The sequence below is a fragment of the Hippoglossus stenolepis genome, chromosome 10, assembly GCF_022539355.2.
Source record: "Hippoglossus stenolepis isolate QCI-W04-F060 chromosome 10, HSTE1.2, whole genome shotgun sequence".
In the NCBI taxonomy this organism is placed as follows: Eukaryota; Metazoa; Chordata; class Actinopteri; order Pleuronectiformes; family Pleuronectidae; genus Hippoglossus; species Hippoglossus stenolepis.
This window is the reverse complement of record NC_061492.1, coordinates 16,956,627-16,979,826: the sequence shown is the minus strand read 5'-3', so window position 1 is coordinate 16,979,826 and position 23,200 is coordinate 16,956,627. Positions and strand designations below refer to the sequence as shown.

Below are 23,200 nucleotides of genomic sequence, written 5' to 3'. Positions count from 1 at the left end.
TTGTAACTCCTCTGATCAGACTCAGCTCACGACCAGCGGAGGGTAAATCCCTACAGGGAACCGGCGGCAGAGCAGGGGATGAGATGAGCTCCTCCGAGTATGTCTCTGCCCATTTTAAACCCTCTCTGATAGACTCTGGGAGAACAGCTTAAATTCAACTTTAAAATCCTGTACATTTAAAAGGCTGTTACATTGTAATTTCTTTTGTGAGAACACCATACTTTTTCAATAACACATAACACTTTCCATTACAATGACAATTTTTTTATTTATACATTTTCTACAAAGTTCCAAAGTTTTTTTTTATACTTCTGACAAAGTCCTAACATTTCTTTGCAGGGCACTAATATTTCTTCCAGTCATTTTTCGGGAATAGAGCAAACAGAGCCCTGAGTGAATCCTTGAGCATACACACCCTTCTCTGACTCGGAGAATTAGCCTGCGAACGTCAGAGAGCCCAGACACAAGCTGTGTTTTACTGATCAGACACATGGTCTCTGTGGAAGCTACTTCTGACCTTCCTCCTTCTCCACGTTTCCACCTCTTCCTCTTACACACACACAGCATTTTTCTATCCTTTTCAATATATACAACAAAAAAAAAGACGGTGTATTTTTACTCTCTTTCTGTCTTTGTCTTCTGTCTCTCACTTTTACAACTTCATTTCCTCTCCCATGGATTTAAATAGTTTGTTTTGAAACATTTTTATCATCGTTCTAGACATAACTGCTTTACAGGCTCGGGTAATTGCAGACTGTGAAACCAAAAGGCCAACAAGAGACAATATACATATTTGAGCGATGGAGGAAAAAAAAGCTCTTCTCGTGACCAGGGGTAAGTAGAAAATTGAAAATGAAATAAACTGCACCTATTGTGAATTTTCCACCCTGATAATTTTCCTTTTCTTCACAGGAGCCGGCCAACGAGAGGCGAGCTTTTTGTTCTTGTTATCGCACGCTGTTCATTTGTCTCCCAGCCGGAAAGCCGTGTTAAGATAACGCCATCCTATCATCTGATTGTCTTATCAAAGTTGAGCGACACGGCGCCCCCACAGTCACTGTGAACAATCAGTCAGCCTGGATGAAAAGGTTAAGTGCCCCACGTACCCCCTGCTAAAGTTTGTGGTCAAAATACATCGAGGGCAGAAATAAGCAGTGTTTAGTACACACACAATTTATCCGACATTCATTTGTCAGGTGTCACCACACCGGGCTCACGTAGGCCAGGACTCGAGTTCCGTTTAATTTTCTTATGGCCTCCTCTCTGCATTTCAAGTGCAAGAGTGTGCAACCCTTATACAGCGTTTGACACCAGGGTCAGTGGAATTGCCCCACTTGAACTAAAAGACATTTAGTTTGGTTTGAAAGTGAAAACTCGAACACCATTAATTTGTTTGCTCTCCCACTAGTCATGACCACAGCAAATGCCATCACCTCAAAGAAGTGGTCGGCCGTCCTCACTTTTATTTGTTTGTTTCTTTGGAGGGTGTGAGAAGTTGTGGAGCGCGGCTGGAGCGGACGTTGGACTTGTGGGGGTGGTGGTGGTGGGGGCTCTCCTTTACGGGGAGAACGCTATAGGAGCTAGCAAACAAGTTAGCTAGTGAGAGAGAGAAGGGGTGGGGGCGGAGGTGGTGATGGCGTCGGGAGGGGTGGGGATTCATTTAGCCAGGCATAGCTGCTCTTGTTTGTGGTTGTCCCTGACAGCGTCGGCAACGCTGCTCCAAAGCACCTGTGTTTGCTCACTAGCTTTCCCCCAATCTGCTCGAAAAATGCTGCGAGCATGTCACATGGCGGCCAGATAGCCTGGGCACCATGGGAATACAAAAGCCGGGGCTTTTAGAACAGTTAATCATTAATGGAGGTCTCTCTTTTGTTCCCATTCAGCTCCGTGCTGACAGAGGCTTTGATATTACATATGGCAGACAGGTCAGACGCAGATATGGCCAAGTGCATCGACAGGAAAGTGCTCTCAGGTCGCTGGATGCAGGGTGATGGAGGTAGACGGGAAGCAGCAGTGGAAAAGTGTCCTTAAAGTGAAAGCCACGTGCATCTGTGGAGGACAGGGAGAACACACAGGTCAATTTTACACAATATCCAAAGTTTTTTTCAAGATAATAATTGTATCGCTGCTATAAAGTGTTTTTAAGTATCAATAAATGCTTGATTCTTAATAAATATGCTACATCACACAAGAAATCCTTTGATCCCAACCCCAAAAAGTGGACGACAAATTCGTGATTGCACCACAGTCCCTGATTGGCAGGATGGCAATGAGCGGAACAAGTCTTCCATGGAAAGAGAGGCCAATTCTCCAGCTCCACAATTAATTAACATGCCCTAATCTCAGTTTGCTCTCCATCTTCAACTGTCAATGAAAAGTCCAGGACTCATTTCACGCCTGTCAAAGTGGGCTTTAGAAGAGGAGGGGAAAAAGGCAATGCATGAACTTGCTTTCACAAAGCAGGGCTGAATCTATCTAAAAGGGGGGAGATTAGGTTTACACAGCCACATTCTTATTAAGCACTAAAAGGGTGAGAGACAAAACTCTTATCTCCCTTTTACCTCAGCATGCCAATGGTTCTTTATTGAAAGTTAGTCTCGACCCCACCCTAACCTCCCCCAGTGCTAATAATATTGTATGGGACTTGGAGAGGATAGTGGGACCACAAACATTTACGGCTGGAAATGCAGCACAAGAGCGGGCAAAGTGGCCACTCAACGCAGGATGCTCGGTGCACTGGGAGTCAATCATTAACGAGGCACTTTTAGCGATATCTGCTCCCTCTCTCGCACAGAGTAGAAGTCGAAAGATAAATGAAGGTTGTGTTTTCAGGGGAATGAGAACGGCTCCAACTTAGGTGCTTTAGCAAACATGCCAGCCCTCACGTAGGCTTCTTTTCAGACATTTGCTGCCAGTTCTCATGTGAGAGTTTCACTCCACACAATGTGTTCTCAAGCTGGCCAACAATGGGGAAGTGACTCAGGTTTGTGTTTGCGTCAATGTCAGAATGACACTTGCTGAATTCTATGGAAACCTCTTCACATCTCAACCTTTCCACCATCAAATAGGCTAGATTCTTATATTTGTTTTACGCTTCCTTGTTCTAAGTGGTTTATGCATAATTAAATGGTTTTCTCTATGAGAAAACATGCCCAGAAAAATAACTTAAACTCAAACTTAAAACCGCAATTTTAGGCATCATGGAGATATAAACAATTTTCTTTTCTTTTCAATGAACAGACTCTCACATTTCATATCCTCTTTGTCATGTGCGAGCGTCATGCAGCCACAAATCTTTCTTTTCCTTACATGCGGCTCAACTTCACTGCAGCGTGTTTATTTGCTAACCCTGGCCACCGATGATAAGGGCCATCGGCGTCCCCAAACTGTAGCTCGCAATCTCTCTTAGTGACAGCACGCCCATGTTTCCACCAACACATGTGCACTGTGCTGCCCACAATACGAGGAAAATAAAGAACAAAACATAGGTGGCAATAAATCCCCGTCTAGGCCATGAGGAAATAAATTAGGTTGAACAGAGTCAAAGGATGGGTTTAACAAGTGTATGCTTCAAACAAAAGTTCCTGTTTCAGGAGGGAAGGTGGATAGGTGATGGATGGCTTGGCAAACATAGCTGACATACCTGGCCAATGCCATGGGCCGGTCACAACCCAGGACTGAGAGGGACATTGTGTGAGTGTTTCAGTGTGTGTGTGTGTGTGTGTGTGTGTGTGTGTGTGTGCAGCTCTTCCGCAGTCATCCCTCTTCCCTCTGAGGCTTCAGCTCCCTCCTCTCCTCCACTCGGACCGTGGGGATCACTTCAGTGAGCAGAGCCCTGTTTGACAGAGACACAACCTCCATATAAATCCCGTCGTCCTATTTATTTGATGTGCAGTTCTACTAGGACGCCTTCGATCCGTCCTCAGGGAGCCCGCATCTCAAAACACTCAAATAGTCTGGGTGCGGCGATAAGCACGAGGCTGGAATTATACTCCCAAATTCCCAAATCCTTACAGAGCATTTGGTCCATTGCGTTTTAAGACACATGCACAGCACAAAACAAAACCAGATCATATACACAGGTAAATTACTGCCATCTCTGTTATATCACTTTTAATGTGTTATATTTAATATGTATCATATCTTAAAAAATATATAAATGTGGAAAAATGTAAATATATGAATAGAGAAATGCTCTTTTTTTCCTCCATGAGTTCAGTTTGTAGTGTCTGAGACGGGTCATTGCAGCGAGGTGGATGAGTGGGAGACCTTTACGGGGAACACCCAGGAATGTTTAGTTAACTCGCCCGTCGCATTCAAGCATGTGTGTCAAAGGTGTTTACAGGGTGTTGACATTCACACTCTAGCAGAGAGGTAATGTGAACGGTGCAGCCGTGTGCCTGTCTCCGCTGCAGGGGCCTGAAAACGTGCAACACAATTCATATGAAATAACAATGTTCCAGTATGAACACAATTTAAAACACGTATTTATTTTGTATGTAATGTATTACTTGTGCAACAATATAAAACTGTTATTGCAGGAAAGATTTCTTTAGCTAAGAAGCACAAAATAAATATGTCCTTTTAAAATCCATGTAATTATAAATCATTAAATACACAATATAAGGAGCATATTTATTTGTTTAAAAAATAATTCAGTTTCTATTTTTGTTGTATTTTTTTTCTTTGCTTTGTTTTTTTTTGATAAAGAATTCACTTGTTACCTTATAACTATTATAATAAATATATGTTTTTAAATATTTAAATGTAATTCTTTATTTCAATCCATTATATATTTCACATGTTTTGATCATTCATCAAAGCTTCAATTCATTTAATTCAATTCATCCAGGCTAAGATAATTAATTGTCTTCAAAATGTATAAATTTCCATAGTGACAAAGTGTTGGATCAATAATATTAACCAGCTAAAATTCCTTTAAAAAGTAGTTTGATGTTGTTGGTAATTAATTTATTTTCTTCCACAATTAAATAAAATCATACATTTAAAGATAATTATTGACCTTTTATACAAGCATTATACAAACACTTATTTATTGTCTTTATGACTTTCCCATATTAAACCTGTTGTTTTTGTGGTCATAAAACAAACAAAATAAAAGGGCTCTGATTGTAAATAAAATGACAGTAATATGTGGAATCACTGATTAGCTTGATAATGTGTGGTTTCATTTCCCTTTATGTGACGGCTTAGCCATAAAAACACAATTATCCAGCCATATATCGGCTCATTGTAACAAAGAACAAACACAAGATATGTAAATATAAACCTTTAATGGTTTCTCCCGACAAAGCACCACACGATCTTTCAACAAATTGTGGTTGTAAAGTCAGATTTTCAAAATGATATTGTTTGTTTTCTAACACACATAAAGGTTACAGTAATTTCATTTTATGAAGAACAGTGAAAAATAAAATTAGATGTGTTATATTTAAATACTGAAAAAAAGAAAAATACTAATCACACAATTTTATACTTAATCAAATTGAATAATGTAATAAATAAAGTAAAAGATTTATTGCTTGCAGCACATTTTTGCTGATTTATGTCAACTTAACAAAATACATATATGCCACTATTAATATTTAGTAATGCTATGTTGCAAACACCAGGAATCTTATCACAGTCACCCTGAGGTTATCCTTGTCTTCTGCAGTGGGTTGCTAAAGAGGCTACCAGTGCCTGCAAGTACAAGTCTGTCTGCCTGTCTCTCTGTCTGTCTGTCCGTCCATGTGACCACCCACCGAGAACCATGCAACAACGTGAACCGAGCAGCTCCAACTTCCTCCTGTCAGCTTCACATACTGACCTGCAGGTGACAGAAGACCTAACCTGTCACAGTGCCTGTACACATCCAGTCACTTTAAGTCCCATCACATGAAGATTTAGCAACTGAACCACACACAGCAGAGAGAGCCCACTGCAGGTATCACTCAGACCACCAATGTCTGCAGGTAATTGGAGTGTTGTAAGTTTCCTATGACTCACACATCTCCTTCCCTCCACCCATGAATGCTGGGAGGATTGCTGGTCGTATAGTGAACTTAGAGTTAGAGTCCTCTCGACTCATAAATTACACGGCCGCGGACAACCTTAAGCGGTGTTGAAATGCCTGGAACAGAGCTTTATTTCAGCGTTAGTGGAGCGTGACGCTGAGAGCACCACCCCACAAGCAGCCTGGCTCTCACAGGCACAAGTAGGACAGCTATTTATCTCGCCGTATACCTGAAGTCTGACGGTGGAGAAAAAAACCGCTGATGGTGCTCGAAAGGTGGATGTGAAAACAAGCACTTACTGTTTCTTTAATGACGTTTCCCTTTGAGGCATTGCTTCCGCAACAGGTTCATATAGCCTACCTTTCTGTGTGTGTGATTAGGGCCCTTGTGAATAAAGTCTCGTCTTAAATTTTAAAAATTCTGCCCCAAACAAAAGGGTTGTCCTTCCTGGGGCCTGTCTTGGCACAGCTACTGGCACTTTGAAATCTGATCTGACAGATTAAGAGCTTAGCTGATACAATAAACCACTGTGGAATCATCGTGGGTCGTGTTTTCACTGTGGTGGAAAAAGAACAGTTTTTCCTGTAGTTTCTTTGAGAGCAAAAGCCGCTTGTAACAGATTCGCCGCTCTCTTCAAACACATTGTGACTCTTAGGAAAATAAAGGCAACACATACACATATAGATATATGTTAGTGGTTATACAAATGTGACAGAGCGAAAACACACAATGATTCTTTTTCTTCACGACATCATATTGTGTAGAAATCATCCTCGGTCTGACCACCCAGGGGGTCCCTGACACCACAACCTTTACAGAGGGGGATGGGTGAGTGTGTGTGTTTGTGTTTAGGCAAGTGTCTGCTCCCATGCATGAATATGCTCCTTCATCTTATGTGTATTGATCCTCCCGTGACATCCCACCGTCCATGTTTGTTTGTTTGTTTGTTTGTTTGTTTATTTATTTCTTGCAGACACATTTACTATTGTTATTTTTATTCCCGGCAGACTTCAGCAGGGGAGCACGCTACTTCCATTTCCTGCCCCGCAGACAACATCACATCTATTGAGTGCGAATACGCATTCAGCAGAGAACTGGTCAATGTAAATGCAAACACAAACCAACAAACCAAAACAAAAGAGCACAATATGGATCCTTCTCTCGGGCCGGAGCCACTACACTCGCTCTGTTTGCCCTCTCCTCTGGCTGGAGCTGCCATTAGGTCATATAATGGCTGCATCTCATTTCTCTCTCAAGAGCCCTCAGAAGCTTTCTGACTTTGGCTGGAAAAGTACATCTTTGTCGGGATCTCCTCGCCATTTGTTTTTGTTGCAAACACACTTTTAAATTTCAATTTCTCACTTTCCAAGTCCAGCTCACTCTCATTTTCATTCTGTATGATGGAAACTGCTCTAAAATGGAAATTCTGTGTCAGCCCGGGCACAAGGAGGAGAAAAAAAAAACGCTTGGGTATCGTTATCGCACTGCGTGCTTGACTTGTGCTGCCTCCTCTACGGAGAGAAGAGGGGTCAGCCGTTATCCCCCCTCCCCGGCTGCCACCCTGCCTTTTATGGCAAAGTGGTGGCGATTCAACCCCTTAAACGAGTACACACGCTAAGGTGAACCGAGATACACGCGCGATAACCCGTGCAATTAGACAACACCGCCATGACAGGCACAATGTGCACAGATAAATGACCATACAGTATGGCCTACAATGGGAATTAAAAGTATAGGGCAGCTGGGCTCTTATCTGGCCGGGGAAGAAGAAACCAGGCAACAAAGGGAGGCCTAAGACTAAGAGGCTTGATGCATGGGAAAGCCATGGGCCGGCCATTGTGGCTGCCCTTCTGCTGAGCAAATAGTCCAAACTGTTCATTCCCCATCTCCCATTCTCTCGCCGGTACATTGTTTGTGTCCTTGCATTTCATTCTGACTGGGGAAGATTGCTCTCAGGGCCAGTGAGCAAACAGTCCAGAAAAGAGCCAGCTATCTCCTGCCGTTCCCAGGAGAACTAGCATTTTTATTTCAGCTCCAAGCTGTCAAAGGATTGGAGAGTTTATGTCAGGATCCTGAATTAATTGCTTTAAGCCTCGGGGCCGACGCCGGCATTTTTATCACCAAATGTTCGGTAAAATGTTTCCTAGCAAATTATGCACCCCCTCCCCGTCGCCACCCTCCACCCCGCCCCACGCACCATTGCCTTGTCTCAAGTCGCCAAACATTTGGTATTGGATACATACAGGATGAGTTTCTGCAACACGAATGATGTGTTTAGTTGTTGTGACAGCACAATGGTGTGAATAGTGATGGGCTATAGCGCGGCTGTCAAGGATTTGGTGAAATGAAGGCAAACAGCAAACTTTTGTGTGTTTGTGTGTTTATGTTTGCGGTTTTTTTCCCCCCCGTCCCTCTCCATGACGGTAGGTACACGAGCCAAGCTTGGCAGTGGAATGAGTAAGCTTACAGATGCCTCAATAAACCATAGCTGTTCAGACATTTGGTGGACCGAGCTTTAAATGCTCCAAACTGTCCCCTGAACTGCCAAAGTGACTTTAGAACCGTCTGTCATCCACATTACGCTCCTACGCCGCCGCTTTATTTGATAACTATACACATTATATTATACATTTTGGATTTACAAATCTATGCACTGTATGTCTGTGAGTCATATATTCAACCTAGCTCCATTTTAGAGGCAACTTTGGGATCTTGAACGACCAGTTTTAGCACAAACTTTGCACTAAATTTCCAAAAAAAGCGCTAAAGAAAGTCACACATTTGATACTGTTGATAACTTTTGGCTGCTCAGACACTTTTCGATCCAGTATCAATCCCAAATATCCCACTTTTGCTGTGCAGCGATTGCTTTTCTCTTTTTTTTTTTTAAGTAAGAAAATTGCTCTAGTCTTTTTAAATATCGCCCTGCTGGCATGTCTCTTAGATAAACAGGCCAAAAACAATACAGGCGCAGGCGGCCCAACAGTTCCAGTCCTCAGAGCCACACGTCAATAACCTGGAGCTGCCATCTGGACTTTGCTTTTTTTTGCATCTGACATTATAGTGGACCATTGTATTTGCATCTAAAAAGAATTAGTAATATTTCACCATAAGGCAGGGTACTGCGCTATTTGTATGAATAAGCCCTTTGACAAACTACCTGTCATTCACCCCTTGCTGACTCCAAGAATAAAATATGGTGGTGCTCTGATCTAAAAACTGATAGGGAGCTGTTCTCAAGAAAACACACGTTTCTCAACGTATGAAAAGTTTGCATATGAATGGAAGTCAATGGGAAATTTGCATCAAAGCATAAGCACAACTGTCTCTGACGCCGTGGCCACAGCTGATTTAACTGTAACCAAGGCCCTCACAACACGTGCACCTTTCCCACCACATTATCCTTCCGCTGGGCCACTTCAAGATAAGGGTATCCCAGCTCTCACCAATAAAGATGCCAGTTGACTCCTTAATCTGAAAGGATATTAAGTGACGAACGCCGTGATGCTTCTGTCAGCGTCAAGCAGGCGAGGGTTAAATAGTGTGTATCAAGGGACTACTCTGCAGTGGAGGGGGGGTAGGAAACATGGAGGCCTCATCCTTCACCGTAATCTGCTCGACAGCCCTATAGACACTCCCAGCTTTCCTCAATCCTTCAACTGAGCATCAGCCTCCCCATTATAAATAACACAGCCATTTATATGGGATTAAATTGGGGATTAATTTGATTCAAGTCAGGGTATGGGAATTCATTAGCGGGCTGAAAGTGGCGCTATACATGGGGAGAATTTAATTTGAATCCCCCAAGGGAAGAACTGTGGGGCGCTGAAATGGAGGTCTAACAGACAAGGGGGGATATTGTTCCACTCTTTAGATTTGGACACTGAGGTGGCACTTTATTGCTGTTGATGGGTTGTTATCAAATTGAGAGCGGCAATGCTATTAGGTGCGAGGGTCCTGAAATGCACCGACGGCTGCCGAACACAGAGAGAGAGGTGGGCTTATGCGAAAGGCTTACCCTCACATCTGGCCTCGTCTATCTGCACGGATCAAGGCGGGTTCCTGATGCTCGCATGGAAGTAAATACACGTCTTTTCACACAGATTTGGCTCGTACTCATACGGTATTAAAATGAGCACATTATTTGAATGTCAGTGATTCTCATGAATGTTGAAATGGCATATCTATCGCCGCCATTCCCGACAAGCTGCGCGGTGTAAAGTAAAGGCATTAAATTCAACTCGGCCGCAGATTACAGAATTCACCCCTGCAGAACACCGTCCTGGCATTCACTAAATTGGACAAGTCCCATTGTAAGATAGCCTATCACAGTGCACATTTCTGTATAGCGGAACATATGCAGGACAAAATATTCCGTAGTTTGTTATTCCGAGGACAGCGCCGGGGGCACCGGGCTTGTTTGCCTTTGCTGGGAGAGGAGATTGGATTGGGGGTTTAAATGAATCGCTGGCGCACCACGTTTATAGGTTTCATTAACTTTTAATGAGTTGGGTGTCCTTCGCCGTGATTGGCTGGCAACGCTTTGCCTTCACTTCCTGGAACTGCAGCCGAGGGGGAAGTGAGGAGATATTGCAGCATGTTGGCTTCTGCGTTATGTGCCATGTGCTGCTGAATGTGCCACAGCGGGTGGAAATGGGTGAGAAAAAGAGGAAAATATAATGTGGTACTGGTCCAAAGAGCAGAAGCCCCACAAAGATATCCATCAGCACTGGCAACTGCTGAATCTAAAAAACCTGAGGGTGTCGGGCCTCGAGGGGAATAAAGAAACCTTGGAAGATCAATCACAGCCAAGCAGGCGTCCCTTTAGCACAGCTGACTGACATATCGCTTTATGGTGGCTTTCCCAACAAGGTTTGATCTCAAGACGGCCATGAGACCCACTGGGAAATGCCTGAGGAATTACCAGAGAGGGGCTCAACACATGAGCGCGTATGCGTGCATGCACACAAATGTTTCCAAGCAATAACCTCATATTTCGAGCATCTTTAATCTCCATCCAATATAGTTTCTTTCTACCTGGTTGATCACACATATATTGTCTCTGGCGTGGAGTTTTTTTTCTTTCTTTCTTCTTCACGCTTTGAGAAGCTAATCTCCTCCTCCTCTTGAGTCTCACTTCAGCTGTCGCGACAAAACGAAAGCTTTGAATGTCATCTCCATTTTATCTCCGACGCTCTGACATGAGGAAAGTTCTTCACCAGACATTCACATCATCTCCATTATACCCTTGATTTTTGCCCCCTCAAATGAATCCCCATGCAAGTTAGTGCGGTAGGTTGAGGGGCCTCTTCCCCTACATTTGTATGATGACCGACCAGTGTTGCAATGCATTACAAGGATAAACACTGGACCATCCATCCACTTCCAGCCATATAAAAGCTGCAGGGTAGTGAGAGGCACCCCGTGCTGGCCTGAATAGATCGCCTTTAGGTCAGTGCACGTCCCACCAGCTGCTGCCTCACAGTGCTCAATGGGCATTGTTGATGGACCTCTCTCTCTCTCTCTCTCTCTCTCTCTCTCTCTCTCTCTCTCTCTCTCTCTCCCTCTCTCTCTCAGGACATGAAGGAGTCCTGCACTGGAATGTCACATAGTCGTGTCAGAAGAGTGCAGACACATCACAGTCATCGGCCGCATTCTCACCCTGTCCATCCTGCCATCCTTCTCTCACTTTCTGTCTCTCATGATCCCTCTCTCTCTATCACACACAGACACACACACACACACACACACACACACACACACACTTTTCCATCACAACATGTTCTAACTTGGCCCTCATATAGATTTTCAAAATAACAGCCACATCACTCAGTCAAGTAATGGCAGGAAGTTTATTTTTATGCTGAAAAGATTTGCCTCCTGTAAATTGTCTCTGAAATCCAAATGGCCCAAACAGAAAAGGGGAAAGTGCCAAATTTTTGTATGAACAGAAAGGAGAGGGAGGAAAAAGGAGCAGAGTATATGTATGTCTTTGGTACACATCTGTAAATCCCTGATTATACTTTGAAAGGATGTTTCAGGATCAGAGCAGAAGAACAGACCTCTCAACAAGTTAGTTTATGCTCTCTACTTTATATTCTTCAAAATACCGTTCCTTCATAACAAACAATAACCGTATATTTAAGGTATTAACTGTATTTTTTGGTCATATAAAATCATACAGGCATAATTTACACATGTGGGCCGCTTGCACAAGTCTTTATGAAAAGGCCGTTCCAATCTGAGAGTTCCTTGATAATTTCAAAGTCTGACAGGGTTGCAGTGTAATCACAGGTTTATTTAGAAAAATGTTTTGATTTCCTTTTGTAAAACAAAATTACAGATTTTGGCGGCAGGCTATAACCACAGTGTAAATGCATTTGATGCCTTTTAAAGATAAGAACAAGAGCTGAAATACAAGGTGACAGAACAGTTTGAATTGTATTCCTAAATTATGCAATAATTTCCCCAAATGTGCCAATTACATTTCTTTTTATATTTGTGTAATAGCTGGAAACACTGACAAAATGTGCAATAAGCAGAATGAAGTAATTGAAGTCTATTTATCATTTAACTTTAATATAAATGTTTAGCCATTACAACAGACACAATACTATAGATTTAATTACAAAGTAGCAATTCAGCTTAATTTAATCTTAATTGAAATTGAATAATAATTAACATTTTTGGATCATGTTTAGACAAACTTTAAAATTCTGTTTGGCTGTGCGTTCCTCCAAAATTCACAAGAGGCCTATTAGTATTGGAAAATAAAAGGGAATTATTCAAGCAGGCTGAAAACAGAGGTCTACTGAGGACAAAACAATTATTGATTTATTAACCAAGATAAACAGACATATTTTTATTTTGAATATGTTTTCTACTAAGTTGATTTCTTGAGTGAAAATAATAATATACCCTATTCTGCTTTTCCCCCCACACACACACTACCTTTCATATATTGTAATGTCAGCTAACAGCCAAGCAGGTTTATTCAGTGAGGAGAAAAGTGGAGACACGTACGGTGAGGACGGATGGATGGACGGGACGGGACGGGACGACGCAGCGTCACGCACCGGGACGAGGCCGCCTGCTGAGAAACCATGGGTGGCTTTTGAGTTTTGACTTTGTGCTCCCTTTAATATACTGAGGGTCGGCAGTTTGCCTTGCTAAGATATGGGATTAGGAGTATTTCCAGTGAAAGGGGAGTTAAGTCGGGCCAGTGTGGACGGTCCCTCCCCTGCAAAAGGCTGAGACAGAATTACAGCTTGTTGGACCGGTGTCCCGCTGTCGCCCTGGAGACACGGCTACTTGGGTGTTCCAGTGCGCGGGCTGCAGCGCATGCACGGAGCCTATAGGTGCTGCAGACACCCTGTTGTGTGTATACAACACCATGTGACACCGTGTAGAACAACATTACACCTGATTTAATAATATACAGCCATACATTCTGACGAGGAGAGCCATTATACTGTACCATCTTTAATACCAGGACCACTGCAGGAGGAGCCCACACTATTCTGCACTGACATCTAATAAACTGCTTCTAACACACATATACACACATATTTCTCTTATAATTTGTATTATTTGTATTATTGTGAATGGCCGTCATGCGTAAATCTGCAGCTAAATGTTGGCACTCGTATATTCAGCTGACGCCCATGGGTGGATGCGCAACGTGGCTTATAATGTACTGAGTCATTCATTGCAAATTGAGGCCCAAACTCGCCGAGGCATTACAATATATTGCTGTAGGGAAAATGTCTCACTTAGGAGGTCTGGTACAATTAGATGGGATTTAAAAGTCATGGGCAGAAGATGGGCCAAATCGCTTATTGGTAGGCTATGTCACAATACTGATGATTGATGAATGACTGTATTATTTTATATTGTGTCTGTTATATTAAGTTGTAAGCATGGATTGTTTTATCAGAATGATATTTCTTTAAGTGCAGATTTTCTGGTCACCCCACCTGCAGCCAAATCCACACGGGCTGCCGGCGGCGCGTCAGAGAGCTCATGCGTCTTTGTGCGCTCTGACTCCCAGGCCTTAATCAAGAAACATGCAAATGCGTCCACAAGAAATGCAGCGAAATCAGGTTAAAAAAAGAAAGGGATCAACAGGCCGCACCGTCCTTTATTCTGTTGCTATAACAACAGATGTGCCCGTCTATAGCCTATATGATGGCGCGGCGCATGGACAAACTACTACATCCTCCCCCTGATGGAAAATCCCGCTGCACCAAGTTGGGAGATGTGTGTGGAAGGTGCGGAGATGTGGCCCCGGCGAACTCGTGTCCGCCGGTACAGATTGAGGTTGGCTACCTTTGAACCGGCAAAGCTGCGAAAGGCCATTCCCATCTCAGTGCGCTGCGGAGAGGGCTCAGCTGGGGGGGTTACACCGCGTTCAGGGGATCGCAGGGAGAGCCGCATCTGGACACAGCGCTTTTATGTTGGACAATTGACTGAGCTCTCAATATGTTTAGGATTTAATATTATTTCATTATTCATTATTATTATTATTATTATTATTATTATTATTATTATTATTATTATTTGTATCATTTGTATTATTTGTATTATTTGTATTATTTGTATTATTATTATATTGTTGTTGTGTTAATAAGTTAAAGATATTTTTTATATATATTTGATAAATTAGGATTAAAAGATTAGCTATGAGCATATATCAGAGCTACCTCTAAATACATTTAAAATACACCTTATTGATTTCCTATTTCTAAACAAGAAACAGAAATAAAATGAATTGGCTATTATCCTAATTTATTAATATCCCCATGTGCTGTTTTTTGTTTCATGCAGCCTATATATATTTAATATATAAAATCCCCATGACGAAAAAAAATCTGAATCGATTAGTTTGCTGGTGTCATATAAGAGCAGCTGCAGCAAAGCTGGTTTTCATTGCAGCGTGTGCAGCAACGATGATATCGATCAGCCGCACACTGCAAAAAATATCCATCTAAACAAGCCATCGCAGAGTCTCATATTTCACTGAACAGGTGAAAGGGTCCGCGATAGTTTCCTCGCCTGCGATCAATGTGCATTCTCCAGATGTTACTACCGTGTCGTGGTGTGTTTTTGTGTTAAGTCATAAAACCAGCCACTGAGCACATCTGGAATTATCTCACCCCCAAAAAGAAAATGATTTAGGATCCTTTTAAAGTTATTTTGAAAATTATTTTTTTGCAGTGCAGCCGGATCCCACTTCCATCGCGCAGCAGCCTCGCAACCACACACAACCCGCAGGTCGGCTCCGATCGCCACCCTGTCGTGAAACCCAATCCGTTTCTCATGAATCCAGGATATCAGCCTCTGCCCGTCTTCTTCTCCCCTGCACCCCCACCCCCACCCCCTCACCCCCTCCTCCTCTCTCACATGCATGTCCCAGAACCAAAACCATCACACCCTCCAAAATATGAATTCAGTTTCCTTTAAAAAAGAAAAGAGAGAGGAAATACAGAAAATAAAAAAAGCTTCATACCTGTGCAAAATAGCCGGGTGCTTGTTGCTGGCACGCCACACAGGAGCCCATTGTAGAAGCTCGCCTTCTGCCTTCTGCAAAGGGCTCCAGACATCACGGCATTTATTTGAGCTCAAACTCTGTCACTGTTGACTTTAGCACAAAGCAAAGATTTCACTGCCCCGCTAGTTAAAAAAAAAATGATTATTTTACAGAGATATCGATCAGTGCGCTATAAAAAAAAAATCAGCTTAGCATTATATGTCTAAAATGAATAGAGCGAAATTTAATGTCTGTGTAAATTTACAGAGCCGCAGCGTCCTATTCAAAGTTTACACTTGTGCAATTTGGTTTGTGCGTGCGTGCTTGTGTGTGCGTGCATGCGTGCGTGTGTGTGTGTGTGTGTGTGTGTGTACTCTTCCTATATGTGGGCATAGCCTCCACTCTATTGTTTACTGGCTTTGTTTATTCGCAGATCATGCTGTTTAAAGTGCGATCTGTAAAGAGGGTCTGGAGAATAAACGCACACTTTTAGGCCCTACGTGTTCAGAAGGCGAAGGGTGTCATCATGGTGAGCAGCAGTAATGTACCCCCACACCCACCCCCACACACACACACACACACACACACACACACACACACACACACACACACACACACAAGACTCCCCTGCATGGCCTTGGATTTGAGCTCAGCAGGGATGAAGAGGCAGGAGGAGGAGGAGAAGAAGAAGAAGAAGAAGAGGAGGAGAGGGGGGGTCCTGCATTCTTTTGGAGGACAGCATCGCCTATCTTATCTAACAAGAGGGGAGGGTCCAGCTCCTTTAAAAATAGGGGGTGAGACAATGGAGCCCCCAGATTGTGGGGATGGAAGTTAGAGCAGCACATTGAGGCGCCTGTTCCCAAATCAGTCTCCTTTTCCAGCGCCCATTCTCCCGCGCCACGGGGAGGCTGTTTTATGTGACAATGACACTTAATCTTTAGTCACTGATCCAAAACTTCTGCAGCGTGTGCGTGTGTGCGTGTGTGTGTGTGTGACAGTTTCAATCATCCACTGTATGTGCGTGTGGGGGAATTTAAATGGCTGATTGAACACCCTCACACACTCCATGTAAGCTGCATATCAGCAACATTAAATTGTAGCCTGAGTGTGCGTGTATGTGCGCGAGTGTGTTAATTGCATGATGTCATCCTCTGCAGAAAACACTAATTTTTGTCTGCGAGCGTTTGCGTTTGCTCTCTTTTCTCCAAACTCATTTTTCTGCAGAAGTATATTCTCCATATTCGTCATGGCTGCAGTCTGAACAAAATATTACAAATCAGCGGATGCGCTGGATAAACTTTATAAAAATCCCAATTTATGTTTGGGATTAATGAGAGTGTGTTGCTTTTGTTTACATTTTCCCGGAAGACAAACCGAGAGCATTGTGCTCAGTGTTGTCCAACAAAGCTATTAATCCCTGCTCAAAATATGCGCCCCGCTATAACAACATACTGATGCCCAGAATTTAAAAAGAAAACAATCGTTATTATGCCACTAATTTCATCCACTAATTATTCAGCATGTTATAAACAGCTGGATACATAAACATGTCATAAACAGCTGGATCCTATTGCTGGATAACTATTTAAAACAATAAATAAATGACTGTCCTTGGTTGTATCTTCCTCTTCAGAAATATTAGTTTTTAATTGAGTAGAATGTTTCCATTTCATGTGTATCGGTTGTAAACGAATTAAAATGTATGTATATATCTAATGTGAAATATTTCTGCTGACGATTATGTTGTATTTTGTTATATTCATTTAACCTTGTTAAGTAACGCTCATCTTTAGTTCACCCTCAGCTGCTCTTAACAAAATGTATTCTTAGAGAAGTTAACCACTAGCTCAGTATAATAATAATAATAATAATAATAATAATAATAATAATAATAATAATAATAATAATAATAATAATAATAAAAGTCAAACAACATCATATTCAGGAAACAAAACCAATAACACTTTAATATAGATTCTGTTCTTGTCACTACAAGAATACACATATACAAGCCATAAATAGGAATTACACAAATGATTGAAGAAATCCTGCGAGGCATTTAAATTCATGTAGAACAATGCGCATGGAGGCAATTTTATTTTACAGCAAGTTTTATGTTTTGTCTTTGGGTCCATTCCTGAAGCCGACCGCTGAACAGATCTCGTCACATTATCATTATCATTTTAATCATTATCATCATTATTATAATCATTGTCAACTCCCTTATTCTGAAAGTAATTAGGCTACTGACAAACTCGACAACTAAAACGGTGGCAAACATCAAAAAATATCTGAAATACATATTGTACACAAACTCTATATTTTTTCTTTACAAATGTACAAATCGAAGGGAGAGAGAGAGTCCACGTGGAGGCTGTGGGGAGTTTATGAGGAGTTCATGATCGGCCTGGAGTAGACGCCCTGGTAGTACGTTGTGTCAGGTATGGATGAAGAATCCAGGCCGGCTTTCCCCGCCATGGAGCCCATGGAAAGAGCCCCGGCCATCGGGGAGCCGTAGCCGGAGTAATGCATCACCTGCTCGTAAGTCTTTAGGTCCATTTTGTGGTGCTGCTGCTCCGACGACATGAGGTTATTGATGGAGAAGGGGTGGTTGAAGGAGTAGTGGTGCTCCGGCTTCAGGTGCGCCTCGTGCGCCAGGACCGAGTGATGCTGGGACATGAGGTGCTGGCCCTGCGACACCGGGGAGGCGGTGGCGTGCTCCGGGCTCAGCGCCTGGCTCGTCTTCATGTCGGACAGGGACCGCTTGTGCTCGCCGGAGGAGGAGTTGGAGTGCGGGGACTCGTTGCCGTTGCAGCTCTCGGAGCTGGAGGAGCCGCCGTCCCCTCCCTTGCGACCCGAGTCCTTCGTGGTTATCTTCTTGTCGCACTTGAAGCGCTTCTGCCTCCTCAGGTAGCAGCCGTTCTCAAACATGTTCCCGGAGTCCGGGTGCAGAGTCCAAAAGGAGCCCTTCCCCGGTTTATCCGGCGACCTGGGCACTTTGAGGAAACAGTCATTGAAGGACAAAGAGTGGCGGATGGAGTTCTGCCAGCGCTGCTGGTTCTGTCGGTAAAAAGGGAACAGGTCCATTATCCACTGGTAGATCTCGGCCAGTGTCAGCATCTTACTGGGAGACTGCTGGATGGCCATGGTGATCAGTGAGATGTAGGAGTACGGCGGTTTGGCGTGCGTGTAGCTCCTGCGGTAGGTCTTAGGGTCTCTGGACCTGTTGATGTTCGACTGTCCGTAAATGGGGCTCATGGCGTTCATGGTGTTGTAGGATGTCAGGGCGTTCATGGACGAAGGCTGCGCCGTCATGGGGCTCATGCTGGGGCTCAGGGCTGCGCTCATGGCCGTCATGCCCGCTGGGCCCATGCCGTTCATGGCCCCGGTGCCCGGCGACATGCCGGTCATGGAGGGGCTCATGCCCGTGTTGACGTACGACATGTTCATGGAGTTGGCCGTCATGTTGGCACTGGTGCTCATGCCCGACATGCTCATGTAGGTGTTCATGGAGTTCATCCCCAGGCCGGTGTTCATGTTGCCAACCGAGGTGTAACACTGCCAGCGAGGGGAAAGAAGCAATCATCAGTTTCATCTGGCACAGGCAAATAAACACAACTTTACACCAGAGTCATATTTCCTTCAAGCCCCATAAAACCAGATTATTATCATTATTTATAGTGCAACAATAATTGAATGATTGATTTTGAATGCGCACTGGCAGATCAAGGCTGAAATGACCGTAAAGCCTTTTGAATGAATTGGTTTGAGAATCAAAACAAAGTTACACATGTGGAATAATCAGCTAATATTAGGTTAAATAATCCGCTAAATAATGTTGATGAAAATGTTGACACCTAACACGACTGTTCACACAGCAAATAGCGAGCACAAATATTTGAATCAATCTCCGTAAAAAAAAAACACACACACACACACACACGCTCAAATCGGATGTTTGTCGAGTGGAAACGCGACAAATGGAATAATCTGATTTAGTTAAAAAAAAATGGATTTATGAAATTATAATCCCGGCGAAAAGAGTATTTCCCCCCCTTGCCCTCCCTCCACCCCCCCCTCTACATGTCAAGCAACTTTGTTAGGATAGTGCGCCGCGTCGGAGATGGGGGAGGATTTGGAGGCGCCTCAAGTCAATATTTGATCACAAAGTTAATATTATCTCAGGGCTAATATTGAGTTGTATAAAATGGGATCGGCTTTAGACGGCGGGAGAGAGAGGGAAAAAATATATATTTAAGGTACCCACCTCGGGCTCTCCGTAGTAGCTGCTCCAGTCGGTGTGTTCGTGTCCTTCCATTTTAACCGCTCCAAGCATCATGGAGGAACGTTTTTTTCCCCACGAAGCGTCTCCCAGCTGAGGAAAAGCCCAAAAGTCTCCCTAATAGCAGGTGACTGGGGACCACTGGGCGTGTTTGGATCGTCGGCCGGCGTGTCCCGTCGTGGAGGACTGGCGCATGTGGTGTCTGCACGGAGCCAGCCGCTGAGATGCGTCTGTGCGGTGACTGGAGTTCAACTGACGCTCCGAGCTGCCTGCTAACGCTGTGATATAGCTCTGTGCGCACAGGCAAGCCTCCAATCCCTACTTCTACGCCTTGGGCCCTATTTGAATAATCTCCTCGCACCTAGATGCGAGACTCCTCAAGCTTCACCCCCCCTCTCCTCCGCCTCCTCCTCCTCCTCCTCCTCCTCCACCCACCCCACCTCCTCGCACAGCCACCCACCCACCGACAACCAACCCCAATTGTACACCTGCGCTGCCTGAAAGGAACAGTTTCATATGAAAAGCGTCATTATAAACTAATCTTGTTGTATTTTGGCTCGGGTTAAAAAAAAAAAAGAAAAAAGAGAAAAGGATAAAGAAAAAGAAGAGAGCCATAAAAGGAATGTGTGGCGCTCTTCCTTTGGAGCGCCTTTCATTACGCACATCCTCAATAAGCACAGCCTGCTCATTCCACTTCGTCTGAACTCAAATCATGATCCACTTTTATTGCGTTCAAGGAAATTATCGCCCTAAACCATATATATCTATTTTTACACCAGTAACATAAAAACATTAAATATTGTTACAGCGTTTCTGAAGTGAAATGCGCACATACACCTTTAATCAGAAATAGGCTATATTTGGGCAAATACAAACATCGATTAGGCAAATAATGTATTACTGTTTATTATTACACTGTCATGACTGTGCTGCTATAAATCCAGGCACGTTCGACTGTCTTTGGAGTCATACTAGGCCCAGATTTGCAAACGCTTGAGGAAATTGATCGCGGATGTGGGGCCTGCGTAAATGCATAGATGCAGTCCACCAGTGCTGCTCTGATCCATCCACATGCTTTTAATACTCATAGTTACATTATTAATAATATAGGGATACCCAGAGGTGAGTTATGATCTTCACTTTGCTCCAGATGTTTGAGATCTTCTGTCCTTCTCCTCTTGCTGCGCTCTACACGTGTTCCCACTGTTAAATCGTGCGTAATTTCCCCAAATATTGTCACTGATATTTGCGACCAGGTGGGACTTTGTTCTACTTTACCAAACCTGGATGACCGCATTAGTGTTTCTAAATGTTTTAATTAGTGTTGAATGTGCCAGACATAGCTTCAGAGCGCCCTCTCTCGGTTGTCGTCTCCAACTGGCTCTGCTGTCTGTGGCACAAAACGCAGCCCAAATTCTCGGAAATTAAACGCCTGTGAGATATTTTTTAAATTGATGGAATAAGCGGAGATTGCCTCTGAATATTTTTGACAAGAATGCAAATAATTCAAACCACAATAAAGCACGTTATTATGTGCTGAGCAGAATATAGAGGTTACACCTTAATGGTGTGAATTTAGAGTGTGCGTCAAAGAGCGGAGAGATGGAGTTCTGTCCATATTAGTTTTGTGACGCTCTTTAAATAATACATCTTTATTTATTTTGATCCAGTCACGCGGAATCCCACTGTTGAGTCTGCTCCACACACTGTCTGTACAGTAGTATTTGTATGACACAAACATCTAGGTGAGGCTGCAGTCCGGTGCCAGCCACGTGTCAGTGGTTGTACATCTATTTGACTGCATATTTACGCAAGAGCATAACTATCAGTATAGAGCCCCATTAGTAAAGGCGAGTAAACCTGTCGTGTTGACGAGGGACTAACAGACTCTGCTTAACTTGGAAATGAGATCATGAGAAAAAAAGCTGTGCGAGAGTGCGTGTGTGTTTGAGGATTGGGGATTGCACCGGTGGAGGCGGTCAAATCTGCGCTTTCTCCGCTGGACTCAGTCAACACCAATTTTATTCGAATCATTCAGAATTTAATAATGAATAAAAAAGACATTAGAAAATAAACATAACTAATTATATATTTTACGTGTAATCATAGATTCATATTTGTAGAGCTGTGTACGTATCAGGGATGCTGGGCATGTAGGCTTTTAAATATAAAAGGACAGCCATGAATAATGTATGAGAACTTCACATTTAGAAATAAGGAATATTTGAATAAAATCAATTGCATGCATTGCAAGCAAGGTGCGTATCAAGTGTGTGAACATGACCAAGAATCTCCCAAGTGGATGTTAAATGAAATCTTTACTGTTCCTAATTTATGACCAAATAGATATATGGGCTACAGTGTGTGTGTGTGTTTTCAAATACGTTCATGATATGTTTTATTCCAACAAACAGGCACAAACCCTCCGCTCTCTGAAATGGTCCTTGACCTGCTCGACATTATGTTCCTGAATGAGACATGTTGCTAATTCCACAGTTAATCATCAACCTGCCTCAGTCCTCTCACATGGGTGAAGGTCACATTTTGGATTTAGTCAAAAACAAAAAAAAACTCAAGCGTGGCTCCATTTGCTCTATCACCCTATTTTGTGTGTATTTCATGTACATGCTCTGTAGTAGTGTGCGTGTACTAATACACTCTGTGCTCCAGTTGCCATAGGTGAGGTGGGGAGTCTTGCAAAACCAATGACTGCCCTGATTATTACCTCTTCACATGGGGTGCTAGAAAGTTGGGCAACATCTCTTCTGGGCCACAGAGGGACATCAGTCAGTGTCAGTTTCACAATATCTCGCCTGGGTCACATTTTCTAAAGAGCTGAAACATGGCTCCTTTGTCGTTTCTGTTTGGCTTGTCATTAATGACAAATCATCGTCAAGTATGAGTAACAAAGAACGGTTATTTTCCACTTTTAAAATGTGCCCGTGATTCAATTGCTATTTACTTCTTTTCACATGAGATAACAGACACCAACACATTAAGTGTGTGAGCAGAGAAGAGGTTTAAGATGTCGGGAGCGTGGCCATCATGAGATGATATCTAAATTAGATAATTCATTTGCAGTTAAAACAGGCCACTTGTACAAATCATACACTATTTACATTTGCCTTATTGCAACAGACTTTCTTAAATGTGCAACAGCAGCAGCCACTGATTCTCCAAGGTCTAAACGTCAAACATCCAACTTCATTGAATTACACCCAGATTCAACTGTGCAGGCCGGTTACTGAAGGACCAAATAGTAAGGGTGCATTGCTGCAACTGTAATGAAATGCAAATAGACGCCAAATGAACAGCAGCAGCCTTTTAGGAAACAATGTTTTTAATAAAATAATGGGAAAAATGATTTATTTC

At 43.1% G+C, this 23,200-nt stretch overlaps 1 protein-coding gene across 1 annotated transcript; it reads right to left on the bottom strand.

Moving 5' to 3' along the window:
• Positions 1-17,486: 17,486 nt before the first annotated feature.
• On the bottom strand, positions 17,487-20,105 carry foxa2 (forkhead box A2). Its single transcript, XM_035168242.1, has 2 exons — positions 19,814-20,105; positions 17,487-19,104 (listed from the first exon to the last, which is right to left on the bottom strand). The coding sequence occupies exons 1-2, from the start codon at positions 19,883-19,885 to the stop codon at positions 17,932-17,934; spliced, it is 1,245 nt and encodes a 414-aa protein (XP_035024133.1). The 5' UTR covers positions 19,886-20,105; the 3' UTR covers positions 17,487-17,931.
• Between the last annotated feature and the right edge of the window lie 3,095 nt (positions 20,106-23,200).

Coding starts and splice junctions, on each gene's coding strand:
- foxa2 (XM_035168242.1), bottom strand. CDS start 19,885: ATGATGCTTGGAGCGGTTAAAATGGAAGGACACGAACACACCGACTGG. Junction 19,105..19,813: donor GCTACTACGGAGAGCCCGAG/GTGGGTACCTTA, acceptor CCTCGCTGGCAG/TGTTACACCTCGGTTGGCAA.